We start from the raw sequence: 20,969 nt of genomic DNA on the forward strand, positions 1-20,969 counted from the left end.
AGTATAGTTGATTTACAATGGTGTGTTAGTTGCTGCTGTATAACAAAGTGAATCAGCTCTACGGATACATACATCCCCATATCTCCTCCCTCTTCAGTCTATGTCTTGCTTGTTGTTCTGCCTCCCTTGACACATGGCTTCCATCTTATTACCTACAATGGAAGATCGGACAACCGCCCACATGTCCACATTCCAGCCAGTGGTAGGAAGCAAAGGGAGGCACAGAACCTAGCCTTTCCTGTTTAAATCATGAACTGAAAGTTGCATACATCACTTGCACTCACATGTCAATCACCAGAATTTAGCCGTATACCACGCCCAGCCTTAAAGGAGAAGGCTAGGAAATGAAAGTTTTCAGTGAGGCAGTTTGCGCCCAGAGAAAACTCAGGTGTTCTAGTAGTAAAGACAGAGTTGGAGAAGGGTAATAGGACACAACCAAAGTTTCTGCTGCATAACACTGAAACGAATATTTCCAAAATCAATAGTTTCACTTATTCTGTTTGGTACACTGTGTTTTCTATTTTATTGTGTTCTATTACATTTTTAAAACTCTTGGTCATGACTCACCGATCATGACATTACAACTCACTATAGATGGTGACCCAGAATTTGAAAAACATTGCTTTAAACCTGCTATGTCCAATCTGATAACCAGTAGCCACATGGGCTATTGAGCTTTTGAAATGTGGCTAGTCTAAATTAATATGTGTTGTAAGTGTAGAATTCACACCAGATTTCAAAGACTTAGTATGAAAAAAGAATTTAAAGTATCTTATTAACAATTTTTATATTGATTAAATGTTGAAATGATAATGTTTTGGCAATATTGAGGTAAGTAAATTATATTATTAAAGTTAATTTAATCTGTTTCTTTTTGTTTTTCAATGTGGCTACTGGAAAAATGTAAAATTACATAGGAGGCTCACCTTATATTTTTATTAGATCACACTGCCTTAAGCTCTAGATGCAAATGTTAAACTCCCTACAAATATTATTACTGGACTATCCCACAAGCGCTTTCTAAAACTAGACTATTTCTCTTCCCAACCCTCAGCCCTCTGTTCTCCTTCCCACCGTTTCCTGTGTTTCACTCGACCAGTTAAAGGCAATGTAAGTCACTCAGTGACCAACCAGGAAAACTGAAAAGCACGTTCTCCTTCACCCATTACATTCATGTATTCACTGTGTACTATAATTTTACCTCTTAAATATGATATAAATCTGTCAACCTCTATCCAATCTCATTATGAACACCCTAGCTCAAAATATCATCATTTCTCACCAATATAATTGTGCAACTCCTACCCTGCCTCCTGGATTACCTCCTTCCAATCAGTCTTCCAAATTTCAGTAAATGTGATCTTTCCAAGAAACAAATCTGGGGAAGTCACTTCACTGATTACTCCCCAAATACCCTAGTAGTACCAACAGGTTCCTTTTTTATTTGAAGCAAGCTTGCTTCACCACTTTTCTAAGTGTACAGGCATTTTCTTCATACCAAACACTTTTCATTTTACCAAACATTTCATGATGGTTTTTACCTCCTGTGCCTTTGTTTATGTCATTCCTTATGTGCTTAGAATGCACTTTTCATCTCCTACTTCCCTCTGGCTAACCACCACCTACACTCTAGAACTTGATTTACATTTTGCTTTACCTTAGACTTCCTTTCCAAGGCCAAGGTTTGCATTGTGTGTCCCTGTTCAGTGCTCCCAGAGCATCCTGAACTTCTCCAATAATCATGTCTGGCTACTGTATTTTTATTGCTTATTTGTCTGCTTTTACACCTGCAAGAATGTGCAATCTGTTTCTTCATATTAGATCATCCATCTCCATGATTTTGTATGATTCCTAGACCAACTAGGCTCAATAAACACGTACAAAACAAACAGTTGGATGAATGAATGGATGAATGGATGGGTGGATGGATGGACAGACGGATGGATGAATAAAATAGTTAACATGATTAAAGACTGAAGGGGAGTTGCACATGTAGAAGGCAGTAACAAAATGTGTTTGCACAGTAGATGGTAAAGGCAACTGGTATCTTTGTTAGGCACAGAAAGTCAAAGCTTTTCTGAGGTCCTGCTATTTCTCCTTTCATCTTTTCACTTCCTTAATACAGGAAAATATTTCTATCATCATTCTTCCACAACCTAGCTCTTTATCTGCAATCCAGGAAAAACCCCAAGCTCAAAAAGCTATTCTTTTAACCCAATGTCTTTTGCATAGAGGACTGCTGAATTCTGAAACTGCTTCAACATTTGAGGTACACATATCTGATGGAGGACTTGCAGGCAGACTGACTTGTAGTGAAATACCTATTTTGAGCCTGTCCTGTGTTGCTTAAATTATAGCTTCCCCTGCCAGCTATTCATGCAAGAGATGTGAGGAAAGCCATACAAGGCACTATGGGGAAGTGGGAAGGAGGGAGTAAGAGAGAGAAGGGGTTGAAAAGCCGATTAGCTGCTTTACGGTAAAACTCAGGGAAAGTGAACACTAATGGGAATGTGGATTTTATCCCTCCAGGAATCCTATTTAGCCCACCAGGAATTAACCTTGACTGTAATTAAGTCCCTGAGAGCAATGACCCTTTCAGAGAATGTTCAAAGACCTCTACTTTGTTTAGACACCTTGTGTGGGTGGAACTTCCTGTTTACACAGAGAACAGCATAAAGCCTAGTTGCTCTGAGGAATGTTTGGCACCAGACCAATTGCAGGGAGAAAGGCACAATACAGTCTGGTCTCCTCTGGTCCCTTCTCCCTGCAGCATGGGGGAGAAGAAGAACAAACTCCTCCATCCAAGTCTTACTCTCCTTCTTCTGGTCTTCCTGCCTACAGATGCCTCAGTCTCTGGAATACCGTGAGTTTCACATAGAGCATAAACTTGAAGAGTCCTTTCCTTTCCTCCTTATCATTCATTTGTCTTCCCTATGGAACTGTCACCTTCTTATCTTTAAGGTGTCTTCCAATTATGAGATTTTACAAATCTGGTTTATTCAGTCTTCACTTATTCTTAACCATTTTTCTCCAACTCTCTGGATCTCTGAATCTCTAAATTCTCTGGAGATATACAAAGACTTTCTAAAGGGCATTGGAAAGTGATTCTTTTAAAGGAATCAACTTTCAGATCCTCACATTCATATTGATCTGCTTGAGACCATGCTATTTATCCTTTCTTACCTCCCCTGTCTTAATTTCCTATCTTTCACTTTAAAAGAGAAAGACAAACCTCCCTCAATCAGATGTTACTGTGGAACCCTGTCCTGGAGTATAAAACTCTCTAGGGTGCCAAATAAAGGAGCAATTTGAAATACCGATGTTGATGTTGAGAAAGCAAAGGACTCTAACGACAGGAGAAAAAATCCTTTTGCAGATCTTGTGGCGACGAATTCTTTGTTTCAACAAAATTGAAGGAAGATCTAAGGGAAATACCAGCTGATAAACAATTAGAAGCAATTCTTGATAATAGGGCACTGGGTGATCTTTGGCATGTAATGCAGAAGGAGTTACAAGAACTGGTAAAAATGATATAATTGTTTCATCTGTCATTTATTTACTTTTAAGTGAACAATTTTTCATGGTACTTATATCTACACAAACGAAAAACAGCAACAGAGTTAATGTTAGACCTTATTTAATTCTTGCAATAAGGAATATCCATCCATGGATACATAAGAACAACTCATTATTTTCATTAAAGATGTACTTCAAAAGTATTTTGATTTTATATATAATAAATATGAATCATAATTTGTAATATATTTATTTTGTTTTGATCAGTTGTATACTAGTAAGACTTTTGAAAACAATTCAATCCAGAAGAAAATGTTTAACATTTACAGCTTTAAGGTCACATTAAATTTAAAAGAAGAGTTAAAGTTAAATTTATATACCCACATATAATATTTCATATATATGTGTATATATATATATATATATATGCACGTGTGTGTATATACATATGTATATACACACACATATATATATAAACAAAGAAGGAAGAGTGATCCATAAAATATTTTGAAGAATAGAAATGTTAGGACAAACTTCTGTGTGGTAAATGGCATGAAAGTTCAGAGGAAAAGGGGGAAAGATGCTAAATTTCTGATCATTACAAAAAGAACATTTTGGTGTATTTTTTAAATAGATCATACTGGATATCTTATCACTATGATATTTAAGATTCGATGGGAGATGTACAAAAAAGTAATGTAAGTTTTAATTTAAAATTTCATCAAAAATAATATATTTTACTATTGTTTAAACTCGTGATAAAAAAATAGATGTTTACTTGAATAATTGTAAGGAGGGCATAGTGTCTAAAAATAGGAATTCTGTGAGCAAAAATGTTTGAAAACTCAAGTGTCAATAAAATTATATATGAGAGTATTGAGAAAGTTTCTGTTCTGGTCATGAGGACCCCAAATTCAATCTCTAGAAGACCATTCTTGAGTAGGCCATTTTTGTCTACCCTGAGTTGAAAAGCAAATATTCAATATGCAAACATCCAGGGTTAGGTAACACTCTAAGATTTCATTAGTTGCTTAACACACTGAGATTTTAAACTAAGGACTCTCTTCAAGCCTCAGAGTGGAAAGCAAGAACTCGCCATTCCATTTTTACAGGCTTGTTATATATATATATATATATATATATATATATATATATATATATATATAAGTTCTGTAAGTGGATTGGTTTCTGTAGTGTTCCACATGAGAACTTGCTTGCTTTTTACAGCAACCCTAATGTAAAATAGATTTACAGCATAAATATATACAATTAGCATATTTGAATTCAGATGCTCACAGATTGATATTTGGGTTCCTTAAAGTGAGGTATACCTGCAAATGTCAACCTCTTAAAGGCTCACTTCAAGTAAAATGTTCACTGACATGGCACTGGCGATGGAAAGGGGAGTAATTCCCATGCATGCCCTCCAACGGCAGAGATCAATTTCATGCTTATCAACATGTCTTCTCTTGGCATAGAACTAACGATAGGAACAAGAATAACGGCGGACGATAGTGCTGCTGGTAATAATGCCTCGCCTCCTACATTCTCCTCTAACTGGATTCCCCCATCCCCAGGCACTACATGGTGCTGGTCCCCTCCCTGCTCCACACTGGGACCCCTGAGAAGGGTTGCCTCCTTCTGAGGCACCTGAATGAGACGGTGACCGTAAGCGCCTCCTTGGAGTCCCTCCGAGAGAACAGAAGCCTCTTTACTGATGTGGTGGCAAAGAAAGACTTATTCCACTGTGTCTCCTTCACTGTGAGTATGGCTGTTTGACTTAAAATACTTGTTTCTATCGGTTGGGAACATAGGCAACCAGAATTCAGTCAAGATAAGACTTTGAGAGGCTGGCATGGACTTCAGGAAGGAATCTAAATGTAGCGACTAAGTGTAGAAATTAAGCAGCAATGCATGAATTTCCGATATAAATAATGGTAGACCAATATTTATAGAGATATTAAAATCAACTTAATGATTAGAGAAAATTCCTATTAACCAGAAAAAAAAGAAAAGCAGTATGCACTAGACAAAGGGAAAATATGAGTTCTCTTGAAAATTAAAATGGAAAAAATACTAACAAAGAAAACTAGGCCAGTGTTTAACATAAGCCCCAGTACTGGGCTGACAGGAACACACCACCCCATACTCTTTCTAAGAGTGAACTTGTAGAAATTACCATGAGCGACTCTCCAATAGCTCTTCAGAGTTGCCCATATATAGAATCCTTACAGCGTACAGCCAATAATATGTTGCAGTTTCCTTTCTCATAGCCTTAAGAGATGCTTCTACCATGCTCTTTTACCACATAACATCAGTTTGGTAAAGTTCAGTGTATAAGTGAATCAAAACTGTATTAGCGAGCTCGGGCGGCGGGAGGACCGGCAGTGGCCAGGCAGCCCTGCTTCACCAAGGCTCTCGGCGAGCGCGGCTCTCGGCGAGCGCGGCTCGCAGGCCCCCCGCACGCGCCAGCCCCGCCGCCACCATGGCCAAGAGGAAGGTCAGCTCCGCCGACGGGGCGGCGAAGGAGGAGCCCAAGAGGAGGCTGGCAAGGCTGTCAGCGAAACCGGCTCCCGAAAAAGTGGAAACGAAGCCAAAAAAGCGGTAGGAAAGGATAAATCTTCAGACAAAAACGTGCAAACAAAAAGGAAAAGGGGAGCAAGGGAAAACAGGCCGAAGTGGCTAACCAAGAGACTAAAGAAGACTCACCTGCAGAAAACGGAGAAACTGAAAACGAGGAGAGCCCAGCCTCTGATGAAGCAGGAGAGAAAGAAGCCAAGTCTAATGAATATCACACACTTGGTCCTATCAGTGGTTCCTGTCTCCCTTCTTGTACAATACAGAGGAATATTTTTATCAACTATTTTGTAAATGCAAGTTTTTTAGTAGCTTTAGAAACATTTTTAAAAAGGAGGGAATCCTACCTAATCCCATTTTTTAAGTGTAAATGCTTTGTTTTAAGAGGTGAAATCATTTGCTGGTTGTTTATTTTTTGGTACAACCAGAAAATAGTGGGATGTTGAATGTGGCAGGCATTGTCTTGGGTGCCAGCTTAACATTCCATAGATGGGGCGATATTTTATATCCTATAATACAAAGCATACTAAATGGCAGTTTGGAGTCCGTTGTGCATTTAATGCCTTGAACACTTTAAATTACTTCTCTTCCCATGTTGTTTTTGGTAGAATTATTTCCTAAAGCAAACCACTCACCCCTTGATCTTGGCTCTCCTGGTCAGAATTTTGTGCACTCTGTAACATCTTTGGTTGCGGTAGTCCAGTTCTTCTAGTAACTTTGTTAATGTGCTGTGAACGATTGACAGTTTGGGTATGTAGTGTACATGATATTAAATTGTGAATTCGTGGGACTTACGATGTAACAGCATATCAATATTTGAAGGTATTGGTACTTGATAGCCTGTCAAGGAAAATTTGCCTCCAAATATTAAGCTGGAAGGTCACTGGAATAACCGTTCAGAAAAGAATCACAACTACATGATTTTTTAGATTTTTGGTATGTATGTTAAGAATTGTGTACAAATTGAAATGTCTGTGTACTGATTCTCAAAACAACCAATAAAACATCTCAATTATGAAAGAAAAAATAACTGTATTAGCTAATTTGCAGCAACCTGGATGGACCTGGGGATTATCATACTAAGTGAAGTAAGTCAGACAGAGAAAAACAAATATCATATGATATTGCTTATATCCAGAATCTAAAAACAAATGGATACAAATGAACTTATTTACAAAACAGAAACAGACTCACAGACTTGGAGACAAACATGGTTATCAGGGGAAGGGTGGGGAGGAGGATAGATTGAGTTTGGGATCAACACGTACACACGGCTGTCTTTAAAATAGATAACCAACAAGGACCTACTGTAGAGCACAGGGAACTCTGCTCAATATCCTGTAATAACCTCAATGGGAAAAGGATTTGAAAAAGAATAGATACATGTATGTGTATAACTGAATCACCTCGCTATACACCCGAAACTAACACAACATTGTTAATCAACTCTACTCCAACATAAAATAAAAAATTTTAAATGAATAAATAAATAAAGCAAAAACATTTTTTAAAAACCTGTATTGGCTGATCTATAAGGAGATGTGAGTATCATTTATGACCTCTCTCACTGATGTAATTTCCTCCATCCTGTGTTCTGTCTTCCCATTTGTAAATGACAGAAGTCATTCTGTCTGTGAATTCCTGTCCATGCCGAATTTCCCTGATGAGAATGAGAGAGTGAAATTAAGTAAAAGGGACAAGATTCCCAGGGAGAAGTGGGACAGGGACTGGAGGAAGAAACTTGGCAGATGAACGGGTTCTCAGGATCTCTCCTATATTTCAGATCCCAAGATCTCCATCCAATGAGGAGGTAATGTTCCTCACTATCCAAGTGAAAGGACCAACGCAAGAATTCAAGAAGCGGACCACAGTGTTGGTTAAAAATGAAGAGAGTCTGGTCTTTGTCCAGACAGACAAACCCATCTACAAACCAGAGCAGACAGGTACAAAAAGGCCTATGGTCAGGACAACTTCAAAAACGAAAGATCTTCCTCCCCTGTGTATTCCCCAGTCAAAGGAATCCTGGTTCCCTTATAGTCTGTCTTACTAGCCTATAGGCCTGGCTTCAGGTTTCTGGGACTCATGAAAAATATTTCTGTTTCAGTGAAATTCCGTGTTGTCTTGTTGGATGAAAACTTTCACCCCCTGAATGAGTTGGTAAGTGTCCTAGTATCGATCTAGAATTATTATTATCTATATAAACAGGCTGAGAGTTTGTTTTTGGTGTTGGGGGAGAACCAGGGAGAGGAAGAATCTGGTACTGAAAGCAGTACTTTCTGGCAGTGCCATAGTGCAAGATCCTCATTTAAAACAGAATTCTGGGTCAAGAGAGTAGCTGGTTCTTTCTTGGTACTGATACTTGGTCAGTTGTCACACAAACTTACTCTTTAGAAAATTCTCAATTAGCCAAACTAGAAAGATACACTATATAATAAATAAACCATCAAAAAACTTAGGTTTAAATGACTTCTCAAAGATTCAAACTTTTTCTAAACACAAAACCTCTCCTATAAAGGAAGGAGAGTGTAATCAATGTTTGTTCCTCAAGACTAACACTCTCAATTTTAATGTAGACAAGAAACCAAAGTCTTAATTTTTCTCTCCTAGATCTAGTCCTCAATCACATTTTCTTATCTCAGAAAGAGGCAATTTTCAATGAAAAGCCAAGGACTCTGTTGACTCTAGCCCCTCCGCCCCCAACTTCCTTTTCCCCTCTTAAAAGTGTTCTCTTTCCCTTGCCATAGAGTTTGCAATTCCCTGCTGATTCTGGTCAAACCCATCTTTGCTAGGGGGTGAAGAAGGGAAAGGGATGGGAGGGAAAGAAGCAACTTTTCTCTTCTAGCTCCTCAGGCAAAGGATTAAGGCATATTCCTCCGTCTCACCCACATCCATTTCATCAGAAAATCATGTTAGTTTAAAATATATCCAGACTATGTTTTACCACATGAATTGCTACGACCTTGTCTTGACCAGTATCACCTCTAAACAAGACTATTACAATAGCCTTGAAATTGGTCTCCTGGTTTCCACTTACACTCCTCTATCTAAAATCAAACACCTAGCCCTTCACTCTATCAGCTTAACTCTGCTTTGTTTTTATTTCTTGACATTTACCACTACCTCAAATCTATCTATCTATATCTCAAATATATATATAAAATATATGTATCTCAAATATATATGTCAAACATATATATCTCAAATATATATCTACATATATCAAAAATATATATTTCATATATGACTGTGTTTCTTATGTATCCATCCCTATTAGAATGTAAGCTCCATGAAAGCAGATCTGCTGTTCTTTTGTGCACTGCTCTGTTCATAGCACCTAGAATGATACACAGCACATGTTAGGCACTTAATAAATATTAGTTTTAAAAATGAATAAGCGTTGATAGTAGAGGAGCTATTCCCAGTGGTCCTTATTCTTAGAACTACCTAAGAATTTTGTGACCCACCTTAATATTTGGATCTGAACGTGGTTACTTATAATTCCATTAGTGTTGATTTCTCAATCTGTAAAATAGCACAGCAAAGGAATGTTCTTCACTGGGATACTATAAGCATTTAAGTCATATCAGTAAATACCATTCCTAATGAATGGCACGTATGCATTTGTTGCTCACACCCAGTAAGTACTTAACACTACTTATTAATTGCTTGTAATGGATTAATCAAAAGTTCTGTAAAACTTAATCTGGAACTTTTCTGTGTTTTACTACAGATAAAGTTATTCTGCATAAGGCTGTCTTGCTTATAAATCAGAACTGCAAATATCTAAGAACAATTCTAAACTCCTTTCTCTCTCTTTTGTCTTTCAGATTCCACTAGTATATATTGAGGTAAGCAACGTGAAACATTCCATAATTAGACACAAATAATAAACTTAGGGAAAATGTTCTTATTTGAGAGATTCTTACAATATTTCAGAAACTTGTCATTAAGGGAGAAGCCTTCAAACTCATGTAACACTAGATGGTTCCAAGTCATCTCCCTTCCCCACCCCTCCCCACCTCTTTGTGGATAACATAGGAGTCCCCATAGATTTCCTTTATTGTCTCTCACGCTCTGGGCTCTTTTGTAAATTACAATTACTGTGTCCACAGGACCCCAAAGGAAATCGCATCATGCAATGGCAGAACCTCAAGGTAGAGAGTGGCCTCAAGCAGTTGACCTTTCCCCTCTCATCAGAGCCCTTTCAGGGCTCCTATAAGGTGGTGGTACAGAAGGAATCAGGTGAAATGGCAGAGCACCCCTTCACCGTGGAGGAATTTGGTATGGATTATGCAAAACCATGGAACAGTTTTTTCATATTTAAACTTCTAGGGCCTAGAATTTGAGTTTCTTTGGAATTACTTTCTATTTCCCACGGGTGAGATTAGGCTTGGAGTGGAACCAATTACTTCTAATCCAATGAGGACCATCAATGATTCGTGAATAGGATGTCATATAGCATTTTTTGTAGCAATTTTTAATCTTCAAAAGAAATGTAAAACATTCTCAGTCCAGTGGAGCCTCCCATAATTCATTAAGGTTACATTGATCCATCATAGTCCTTCAACCAGGGTCTCCATTTGAGAGAAAGGTGGATATATTGGAGAAGAGGGCTACCTTTTCAGGGCCCTAAAATATGATTAGAGAATTGTTATGAGAACCTGGAAATACCAATTCCCCAGAAGTTGAAAAACAATCACCAACTTCCTTTATCTCCAATCAACAGTGCTTCCTAAGTTTGAAGTGCAAGTAAGAGTGCCAAGGATAATCACCATCTTGGAAGAAGAGATGAATGTGTCAGTGTGTGGCCTGTGAGTTTATACTTTTAAAAAATCTTTGGCGAGAGGAATTATTTAAAGGAGACTCACCCTTTGGGATATTTTGACTAGCTTGTCTAGAAGCAGTGAAGCACAAATACCTTAAATACATGGGAGCGTCCCCATCTCTAGAACTTTCCTCTCCTGTTGCTTTTCTATTTCCCTTCTTATTTTCCTTCATGTCCTTTCCAACATTATTATAACTATCATGGGGCAGACAACTGTCCCTAGAGCTAAGCTATGCTAATAGGATTGATTCTGAAAGTAATAAAGCTACTCGCGCATGCACGTACACGTGTACACACACAAATGAGATAGTGTTGAAGGGTAGTGACTTTCCCTTTACCAGGTTGTAAAGTAAATTCAATCATTTACTTGACCTTGGATACATAGTGGAAAAACAGCTCAGATTCAGAATTTGTAGAGATAGGTGTATTACAGAAATGTCGTCTAACTCATCTGTCTACCTAAGGCATGTCACATACTTCTCTGAACTGCCATTTTCACTGATGAGAGTAGACATGATCTCACAGTCAGTCTTTTCCAACCTTGAAAATTCATGTTTCTAGGATCTTATTGCTCCCATCTCCAGCAGCCCAGCAGTAGCAGTACAGAAAGAACAGGCAGAGTGAAGAAACCAGTCCTAAAGACCTTCAGCTGGGTCCCTGCCCCAGCACTATCTCAGAGTAAGGTCACCAAGCTCCTGATCCCACAGAGCTGGTGAACCAGTACTCCTGCACATATAGATATAGAGGGTATTTTGAAAAGGGAAGGAAACAAATACCCTCAAAACCACAGCAATTATCAATGATACATTTATGGCACAATCCCATTTTTGTAAAAAGTAAACAAGTAAAAGTCTACATGAACAGAGATGGCTACATATAGGAAGAGGATGATGGAAGGAGAGATACCATCATATTAACAGTTTATATTCCTAGGTAGAATTGAAAGCGTTTATTTCTTGTCTTTGTTTTGTTTTGTTGTTATTGTTTTTTCTCTTAAGATCTGGTGTAGCTTTGACAAAAGAAAAATATTTTTTAAAAGATGAAACTGAAAGTTAGAGATTAAGAAAAAAAAAAAAAGACATGGTAAAAGAAGACTGAAGTAAATTCCAGCATGTTGCACTGGAAATTTCTAAAAGAGAAGGTTCGTTACTTAGTTTACTTGCCCTCAACACTGTATAAGCCCTGCAGAAATTAGAGGGAAGTACAGAGTCTAAAAATATACTATAGCTAAAGGGAAAATATAAACAGGTAGAAAATGGGGGTGTTCAATGTCTGATTTGATCCATTTGGCAATGTTGTTATGACAGATACACATATGGGAAGCCTGTCCCAGGACGTGTGACTATAAACATGTGCAGAAAGTACAGTAACCCTTCTAACTGCTTTGGTGGAGAATCACATGCTGTCTGTGAGAAGTTCAGTCAGCAGGTATGTGGGAAACTACTCCTAGGGATTAACAGCCCAGGCATTGTTGATGAGCAGTGAGTTACAACATGGTGGTAACTCAGGAAGAGACCAATCTGTAAGAGAATTCTATGCTAGCCATAGTCGTTTTTTAAAAATCAGTGACTTAGCAAAATAGGAATTATTTCTTGTAATTGTCCATTGTGGGTATTCTTGGTGCACCAAGCACCCAGAATGATTGAAGTTGAACCATCTCCAGTACCTGGTACCTAAAGCCGCCTTGAGTATCCATCCAATTATGTAAAGGAAGGAGAAAAAAGCATACAAATCTTAACCACCTTGGCTGGGAAAGGTGTCAGTTTTTCTCTCTTTCTATGAGCAAGAGCTTGTCACATGGCCCCACCTAGACGCCAGGGAGCTGGGAAACACAGTGCCCAGATGGGCAGCCACTTCCCAGCCACAGCTGTAAACTATGGAAGGGAAGCCAGGCTTCGGTGAAGAGTTAGCTGCCTGCTACAGTAAGATTACCCCCCAAGTTTTAAGGCATTTCTTCACCTCATTCACTCTGGGGAATATCAGATACTAAGGAATACACCTGTCAGTTATAAGCCAGAAACTGTTGTGAGATGTCATTATAATTAATCCCTAGAGAATATTTATTGTGTTCTCATCATACAAAATTCCTAGGTTATGTTGCCTCAAAAAAAAAAAAAAAAGTCACCAGATTAACTGACCACTGATTTGTCCAGTCTTATGTTTTTGTATTTTATTTCGTCCCCTCCTAGCTAAACAGCCAGGGCTGCTTCTCTCAGCAAGTAAAGACCAAGATCTTCCAAATGAAGAGACAAGAGTTTGAAATGAAAATTGAAGTGGAGGCCAAGATTCAAGAAGAAGGAACAGGTGTGTATACCGCATGGGTATGGGAAGAAGAACAATGGACATGGATTTAGTTCCTTTGCCAAACAGTGAACTGAAAGGGAGGAAGGAGTATAAGTTCAGTGAGAGCATCTTCCAAAAGTGAACTTATTTTTTCCTTCTTTTTCAGAGGTGGAATTAACTGGAAAAGGGACCACTGAAATAACAAGAACCATAACCAAACTCTCATTTGTGAAAGTAGACTCAGACGCTAGACGAGGGATTCCCTTCTTTGGGCAGGTGAGGTATTTTTCAGTTCACAAATCAAACTGTACTCTCACCTAATACGTACAACATATTCTGCTAAAACTATACCTGGTTAATATTATCTGTTGATTAATATAATCCAAGGTATAAAACCACATAAAATAGATTTGTTCCTCTGTAAATTTGTACATCAAATCTATAAAACCATCTAAAGCACTATCAAAATTAGAAGGTTTTGGGAACAGCACTGAGTGATGTCACTCAATCTCTTTCCCATGGTTTACCAGGCAGTCTCAGATTTTTATAATATTTTTTCACAAAGCGTCTTGAAATTCCTGATAGCCAATCACATTATCCTTCTAACATTAACTTTGTATGGAAATGGGTGGGTAGGTGGCTTTCATTTTTATTTTGAAATATAAAAGATTCTACTGTACCTAGTGTTTCTTTCATGGATATTATATATATATTACTTTTTCAAGTATATTTTATTTTATTCAAGTATACTTATTCAAATATATTTGTTTTATTTTAGCAAGTATATTTTAAAAACAGTACACAGAGGGGTAAAATACTGCTATTTAAAGTATACCCAAGGTTTCCCTGGTGGCACAGTGGTTGGGAGTTCACCTGCCGATGCAGGGGACATGGGTTCGTGCCCCGGTCCGGGAAGATCCCACATACCACGGAGCGGCTGGGCCCGTGAGCCATGGCCGCTGAGCCTGCGCGTCCGGAGCCCGTGCTCCGCAACGGGGGAGGCCACAACAGTGAGAGGCCCGCGTACCACAAAAAAAAATAAATAATAAAGTATACCCAGATTTTAAAGATATAAATTTTTTCTCTCAGATCTACAAAAGATTCTGCTACTGTTATTTTTCTGCTTACTGTTATAAGCAGATGTGCTAATGGAGCTTTCAGACTCCAGAAGTCTGAGATGAGAGTTGTATGTACCTCCATGCGTAATTACTGTGCATCCTGTTTTTAATGGAAATATTATAAGATGTCAGCTGTGGAGAGTGCAAAAGACAGAGGGACCAGGCTCCACAAAAGAGTAGTGGAATAAATTTTAGAATGTCTTGATTATGTTATGACAGCAAACATGTTCAGAAACTTTGGTCACTTCCTAAAATGAAAGTTCACTTCTTTAAATTTCTCAGAAGTATATTGTACTTTTTTGAGATTTTATTCCTGCTAAATAACTATTCTATTACCATAAGACTCTCACCAAAAGTGAAAGAATCAGAATTTTGTACCTATCCTGGTATACAGCTGACATTTCATTAGCAAACTCAGATCTCGTTAATCAATTACAAACACTAATCCAAGTCTGCTGGTTGTGCTTCCTTCTACCAAAAGTAGTTTATACTGAGAAAAAAAATCACCATCTTTAAAATCTGAACTGAGCTACTAATCTTCTGGGTCCAGTATTAGCAGTAATTTGACTTTAGGCCCTTATTTAATATTCTATGCTTCTTTTCAATTTTACATTTTTCAGATGGGAAGTACCTCATAAAATCTACCTACCTTCCAAAAGTTTGCAAATCTAGGTCAAGAAGCAGATATCATATATAAAACTAGAGGAGTACACAGGATAATATATTAGCAATTGCTAATATTAAACCTCAGAACACTAATCTGTAGAAAGGGAATGGTCTGCCATAAAATAAGTATTTGAGGCTCAATTAAATTTGACTAATGGGTTAAAAATTTTCATTATGGCTCTTGTGGTCTGTGACTTTCCAAAAGTTATATATAATACATAAAGTTTTCAAAATATCCACAGAATACATTTCTCAGGTCACCTCTATTATCTCCATCATTCTCTACCCTTTTACACTATTTTTCGTCTTAGGACTGATTACCACTAAATAAGTATATATTACGCATTTATTTAGCAGCTATCTCTTTTACTGGACCGTATGCTCTATGATAGAAGGAACTTTGTTTTGTTCACTGCTGTGGCCTCAATGCCTCGAACCATGCCTGACGTATTTGGACACAATAAATATTTGTAATAAAATGAATGTTTGGTGTCTATTGGATATTAGCCACGTAACTGATCTGCAGCTTTTAATCTTCAGGTGCGCCTAGCGGATGGAAAAGGTGTCCCTATACCAAATAAACTCATCTTCATCACAGCAGAGGAAGCCCACTATGACTCCAACGCCACCACTGATGAGCACGGCCTGGTGCAGTTCTCCATCAACACCACCAGCATCACGGGCACCTCCCTCACTGTCAGGGTAAGTTTGGAGGGAAGTTACCAATGATGTGAAGAAGTCTCGGAAGAAAGGTTGCAACCGAAAAGTGATGGCATTTCCAAGTTGTGTTTAGTCTTAGGGGAAAAAAATGCGAAACTAAAAACCAATTCAAGGTCAATTTTGAAAAAGTGTGTTAAAAGGAGGCAGTATAGTGTTGTGGCTAAAGTGGGGGCTCCACGTGTGCACTCGCGTGTAGCGACATGAATCGTGCAAACGCTGTGGGAAGCAGCGTGGCAGTCCCCCCAAATGAGAACTACCATATGATCCAGTATTCTAACTGCTGAGTAAACCTTCAAAAGAACTGAAAACAGAATCTCAAAGGGATACTTGCACAGCCCTGTTCATAGCGGCACTATTCACAGTAGCCAAGAGGTGGAAGCAACCCAAATATCCATCAACAGATGAACAGATAAACAGAATGTGGTATGTATGTACAATGGAATAGGATTCAGCCTTAAAAAGGAAAGCTGTCACAGGCTACAGTGTGGACGAACCTTGAAGACATTATGCTAAGTGAAATATCCAGTCACAAAAAACAAGTCATGTATGACTCCACTTGCATGAGGTATCTAAAGCACTCAAAGTCATAGAAATAGAAAGTAGAATGGTGGTTGCCAGGGGTTGGGAAGAAGGAGAAATGAGGAGTTGCTATTTAATGGGGACAGTGTTTTAGTTTTGCAAGATGAAAGAATTCTGGAGATGGGCTGCATATTACTTAACACTACCAAACTGTACATTGTAAAATGGTTAAGATGGTAATTTATGTTGTGTTTTTTACCACAGTTTTTTTAAGTGTAGGTTCCAGAATCAGATAAATTAGATTAAAATCCTGGCTCAACTCTACATTAAGAGCAAATAACTAAGAGTTGAGTATAGACTTCAACTACTTCACTAACTCAACTCTTGAACCAATGCTATTTACAGAAAGTGTTCTCAGACCCCTAAGGTTGCAATATTACATTTATTCATAATACCCATTTGAAACCCATCATAAATGAGGCACCTACTCTCTGATATGCAATTCTTCCATTTCTGAGGATTAGTCTCCTCAGTGAGGTTTCATAGCTCCAATGTCTCTGTCTGAATAGGTAAAGTAGCCAAAGAAATGTAAGCCAAGCTAATCAGAGCAAAGGATGCCTCCTTTTATGCTCTTCACAATGTAAAAATCAATACCAACTCAAGGAGCCTCAGCCCTGTAAAGGCCTGCAATACCGATAAACAAAATAAGGGACCCTCCTCTCTCACTTTTGAGTGTGGAGCACAAGATTTCTAGGTACTAGTTAAGGTAGGATACTAAACGAATGCAATTCTGGAGCACACTGATTCTCTATGACATATAATCTATAAGATAATATTGTTTTTCTAATTCATTAGGTCAGACACAAGGATCATAGTACCTGCTATGGCTACCAGTGGCTGTCAGAAGAGTATGAAGAAGCTTATCACACTGCTAATCTCGTATTCTCCCAAAGCAAGAGCTTTGTCCACCTTGAGCCCTTGCCTCGTGAACTGCCCTGCGGCCAAGCTCAGACAGTCCAAGCACATTATATACTGAATGGACAGGTCCTGCAGGAGCTGAAGGAGCTCGTGTTCTATTACCTGGTGAGAAGGAAGGCCACTACTCTGAATCATCTGTAAGCTCCTGTGTGGGCAATTTAGGCATCACTACTTTGACCTCTTATCCATGTTCCTTTTGAAAGTCTGACTTCTCTCAGGGCTAATTATTGCCAGCAGGGGCTCAATAAAACAAGCATATCACATAGAGAGCAAGACTTGGGGTCAGATCTCTGTCCGGCAAATTAAATCCCTTTTCATTTCTTTTGCAGGTAATGGCAAAGGGAGACATTGTCCGATCTGGGACTCACGTACTGCCCGTGCACCAGGGAGACAGTGAGTATTTCCGTAATTCCCCATTTCTGCCATACTCGGTCACCTGCAACCTTACGCTGCAGAAATACCAGGAATAGCTTCAAATAAAGAGAGAGAATTTTCATCTGACCCCAATAAAGAAGTTGAAAGGGGAAAGCAATAATGTTTCTTTCTTTTTTTAAACCCTTTATCAAATATTTATTTTCTTTTCTTTCAGGTTATTCTGTTCAGATTATTTAAAGTGTTTAGTTGTTTCATAATTTATGCTTATTCCAAATTTTCAAACCATAAATAGTCATGGACCTTCTCAAAATGACATTTCAAAATTGTTTCAGACAATGGAGAGAAGGTAAAACTTTGGAGTGTCTTCTATATGTTAGGTCTTGTGCTGAGTCATTTATATCTTTACATCATATTTCCCTTTTGAAGATAGCTATGATTTTATGAAGAGGTAAATTGGACTCTCCCCAGGAACAAATGTGGAACAATATAATCCTCTGAAGGTTTCACCTATCCTAAGGGAGTCTAAAAGTTCCCTTAAGAAAATTATCAGTGAACTACTCTTTTGTTGCTACTCTATAACAACATAGAAGCACTATAGTAGAGAAGTTCGATGCAACTTCTAACAGTTCTATGTAGGCACCAAAAAATAAGTTGCAAAGGAGCTCAGTACTCCTCTTAAGAAGGAAGAATAGAATATCTGGTTCATAGAAAGTTAAAGAGGATATAGGGGTAAATACAATGTGTTAAACTCTTACTATTACATCTCTCAACTTCAAGTACTATTTCCCTTCTCTAGTGTAAAATCTAGATCAAATGGTAGCCAAATGGATGTCTCCACATCCTTAGATAGCATCAGAACTTTGTATAGATGAACTCAAGCTTAAAGCTGGGAAGAAATCATTATGCGATTTTGAGAGAAGAGGGGGGCTATGATAAGGTTGTTTTTTTTTTTTTTAAGCCAGGATTCTTAGAGATAGTCATCCATTTATTACATCTACTATTTCTTATATCTGTTACATCTACTAATAGAGTCATCAACCAGACCAGGCTCCTAAAATGACATTGTACAGCAGAAAAGTGTTATTTCAGCCCTGAGCTGTCTAACCCATGACCACATCCTTTCATTCTCTCTGTGCTCCAGTGGAAGGCCATTTTCCCCTGTCAGTCCCTGTGGAGTCAGACATTGCTCCCGTCGCTAGGTTGCTCATCTATGCCATTTTACCTGATGGGGAAGTGGTTGGCGACTCTGCAAAATATGAGGTCGAAAACTGTCTGGCCAACAAGGTGGGTGTTTTATATCATAAATTTTTCAACATTTAAAACTAGAAGTTACTATCACTATCAATTGTTTTCTACATGCAAGCACTGGGGCCAAAAGGGTTAAATGAATTCACCAGAGGTTTTCAGCAAGGTAATGGCAGATCACACTAAGAAGCCATGTCAAGAGAAAAATAAATATCATATATTAACACATATATGTGAAATCTAGAAAAATGGTACAGATAAACCTATTTGGGAATAGAGGGCAGGAACAGGGACACAGACATAGAGAACAAACATGTGGACAAGGAGCGGGGAAGGGAGGGTGGGATGAACTGGGAGATTGGGATTGACATATAAACACTACCGTGTGTAAAACAGATAGCTGGTGAGAACCTGCTGTATAGCACAGGGAGCTCAGCTCGGTGCTCTGTGGTGACCTAGATGGGTGGGATGGGTGGGGGGGGGAGTGGGAGGGAAGTTCAAGAGGGAGGAGATATATGTATACATATGGCTAATTCACTTCGTTGTACAGCAGAAACTAACACAACATTATAAAGCAACTATACCCCAATTTAAGAAAAAACAAAGAAGCTATCCATGTCACTTGACTCCTAGTGCAAAATTCTCATGCATTGTCTCTTACCATATGATACAGTTCAGAGCACCTTGTTCCCTTCTCTTACGATGAAATGTTGGGAAACATGTAACCAAGCTTATAAGACTACAAAAGGGCCAAAAGAAAAATACAAGAGCATCTAGAACTATGTATCAAAGGTAAAAAATGGCATCTCCAATTTAATAACTTATAAAAGCAGATATCATTATAATAGCTCAACTGATGAGAATCAGAGTGACAAAATAGGGAACCAAAGGCCTCAAGGCTTACATGGTGCCAAACATCAATGAAGTCAAACAAAGCGATTATGCATTGAATTTGCGGAGCACCCAGGAAATGCTGGTGAATGCATGGGTAAATCAGGGAATTTGCTTTTCTGTCTTTCTCCCCAATTCCACAGGTGGGTTTGAACTTCAGCCCAGCACAGAGTCTCCCAGCCTCCCACGCCCGCCTGAAAGTCACCGCTTCCCCTCGGTCCCTCTGCGCCCTCCGCGCCGTGGACCAAAGTGTGCTGCTCATGAGTCCCGAGGCCGAGCTCTCTGTGGCCACGGTGAGTTCCGTCAGCCCCAGGGGTCAGGAAGGGCCACATCAGGGACTCAGAGCAAGAAAAAACCCTGAGTGGGATAGCATCTATTAAAGTTATATTTATCTAGGAGTTAATAGTTTTGAGCTCTTTCATGTGCACTTTTTTTTGGTGAGGAAGATATTACATATGAATATCAATGTATAAATCATGCACCATCCAAAATCCCTGAAATCCTAGAGCTTTATGAAACCAATAGTAGGAGTTTTCAAACTAGTTTTAATATTTCAAAAAGTCTAACAAATGGTACATATACCTGCACTTAGACTGCACAGGCTAAGTGAAATATCAAACTTCTTTTAATAAGAATTGTATCAGTTGAAACATTGCATGCCCAAGATGAACACAATTTCTGAAGGAAGATCTGTATTGTCTCTGATTAATAAAAATTAGGAAAAATTAATTACCATGTGATAAATGACATTAATTAATGAAACCTTTTGAAATACTGGGTTAATAGGAAAAATAGCAAAAGGGTATGCTTAGTATAACAACGGGAAACTACTTAATGTGTCCTAATAGTAGTTTGCCCATTACTTCAAATTTTCTATGAGGGCAATTGGAATAACCTCTTACTGAAGTTTTTTTTCACTACCAAAATTTTATAAAGGGAAAGTTACGTTTTTACTTCCCTACAAGAGAAACTTATAAGAAAAGATCTCTTACTTTCTGGTTCTTCCAATAGTATGTAATTTAAAATATTAGAATACTTCTAAGGGAGATATTAAGTGCATAATGGAAACAAGGGAATATGTGGAATGCTAACATTAATGTTTTATGTTTGTATAACATAATTTTATAGTTCTCAAAGTTGTTTTCAATTATAACAATCCTAGTGGATAGATAAGGCAGAAAATTCTATTAGTTTGTTAATAATAAAGCAGAAGCTTTCATGTATCTAGTAGTAGACCTGGGTTAGAACAAGGGTTC

The 20,969-nt window shown here is 38.3% G+C and overlaps 1 protein-coding gene and 1 pseudogene across 1 annotated transcript in view; both read left to right on the forward strand.

Annotated features, from left to right (window-relative positions):
* Positions 1 to 2,452: 2,452 nt before the first annotated feature.
* The window catches only part of A2M (alpha-2-macroglobulin), an 83,015-nt gene continuing 64,498 nt past the window's right edge, over positions 2,453 to 20,969 (forward strand). Inside the window, exons 1-15 of the mRNA XM_065888220.1 lie at positions 2,453 to 2,863; positions 5,094 to 5,277; positions 7,877 to 8,036; positions 8,198 to 8,250; positions 9,921 to 9,941; positions 10,206 to 10,374; positions 10,820 to 10,904; positions 12,226 to 12,346; positions 13,108 to 13,222; positions 13,368 to 13,477; positions 15,526 to 15,687; positions 17,080 to 17,307; positions 17,532 to 17,595; positions 18,719 to 18,861; positions 19,857 to 20,006. Of these exons, the coding sequence (XP_065744292.1) occupies positions 2,772 to 2,863; positions 5,094 to 5,277; positions 7,877 to 8,036; positions 8,198 to 8,250; positions 9,921 to 9,941; positions 10,206 to 10,374; positions 10,820 to 10,904; positions 12,226 to 12,346; positions 13,108 to 13,222; positions 13,368 to 13,477; positions 15,526 to 15,687; positions 17,080 to 17,307; positions 17,532 to 17,595; positions 18,719 to 18,861; positions 19,857 to 20,006 (1,857 nt within the window). The 5' untranslated portion in view covers positions 2,453 to 2,771. The remainder of the gene's footprint in view (positions 2,864 to 5,093; positions 5,278 to 7,876; positions 8,037 to 8,197; positions 8,251 to 9,920; positions 9,942 to 10,205; positions 10,375 to 10,819; positions 10,905 to 12,225; positions 12,347 to 13,107; positions 13,223 to 13,367; positions 13,478 to 15,525; positions 15,688 to 17,079; positions 17,308 to 17,531; positions 17,596 to 18,718; positions 18,862 to 19,856; positions 20,007 to 20,969) is intronic.
* On the forward strand, positions 6,002 to 7,022 carry LOC136130680 (non-histone chromosomal protein HMG-14 pseudogene; annotated as a pseudogene).

Source organism: Phocoena phocoena, chromosome 11, assembly GCF_963924675.1.
Source record: "Phocoena phocoena chromosome 11, mPhoPho1.1, whole genome shotgun sequence".
Lineage (NCBI taxonomy): Eukaryota > Metazoa > Chordata > Mammalia > Artiodactyla > Phocoenidae > Phocoena > Phocoena phocoena.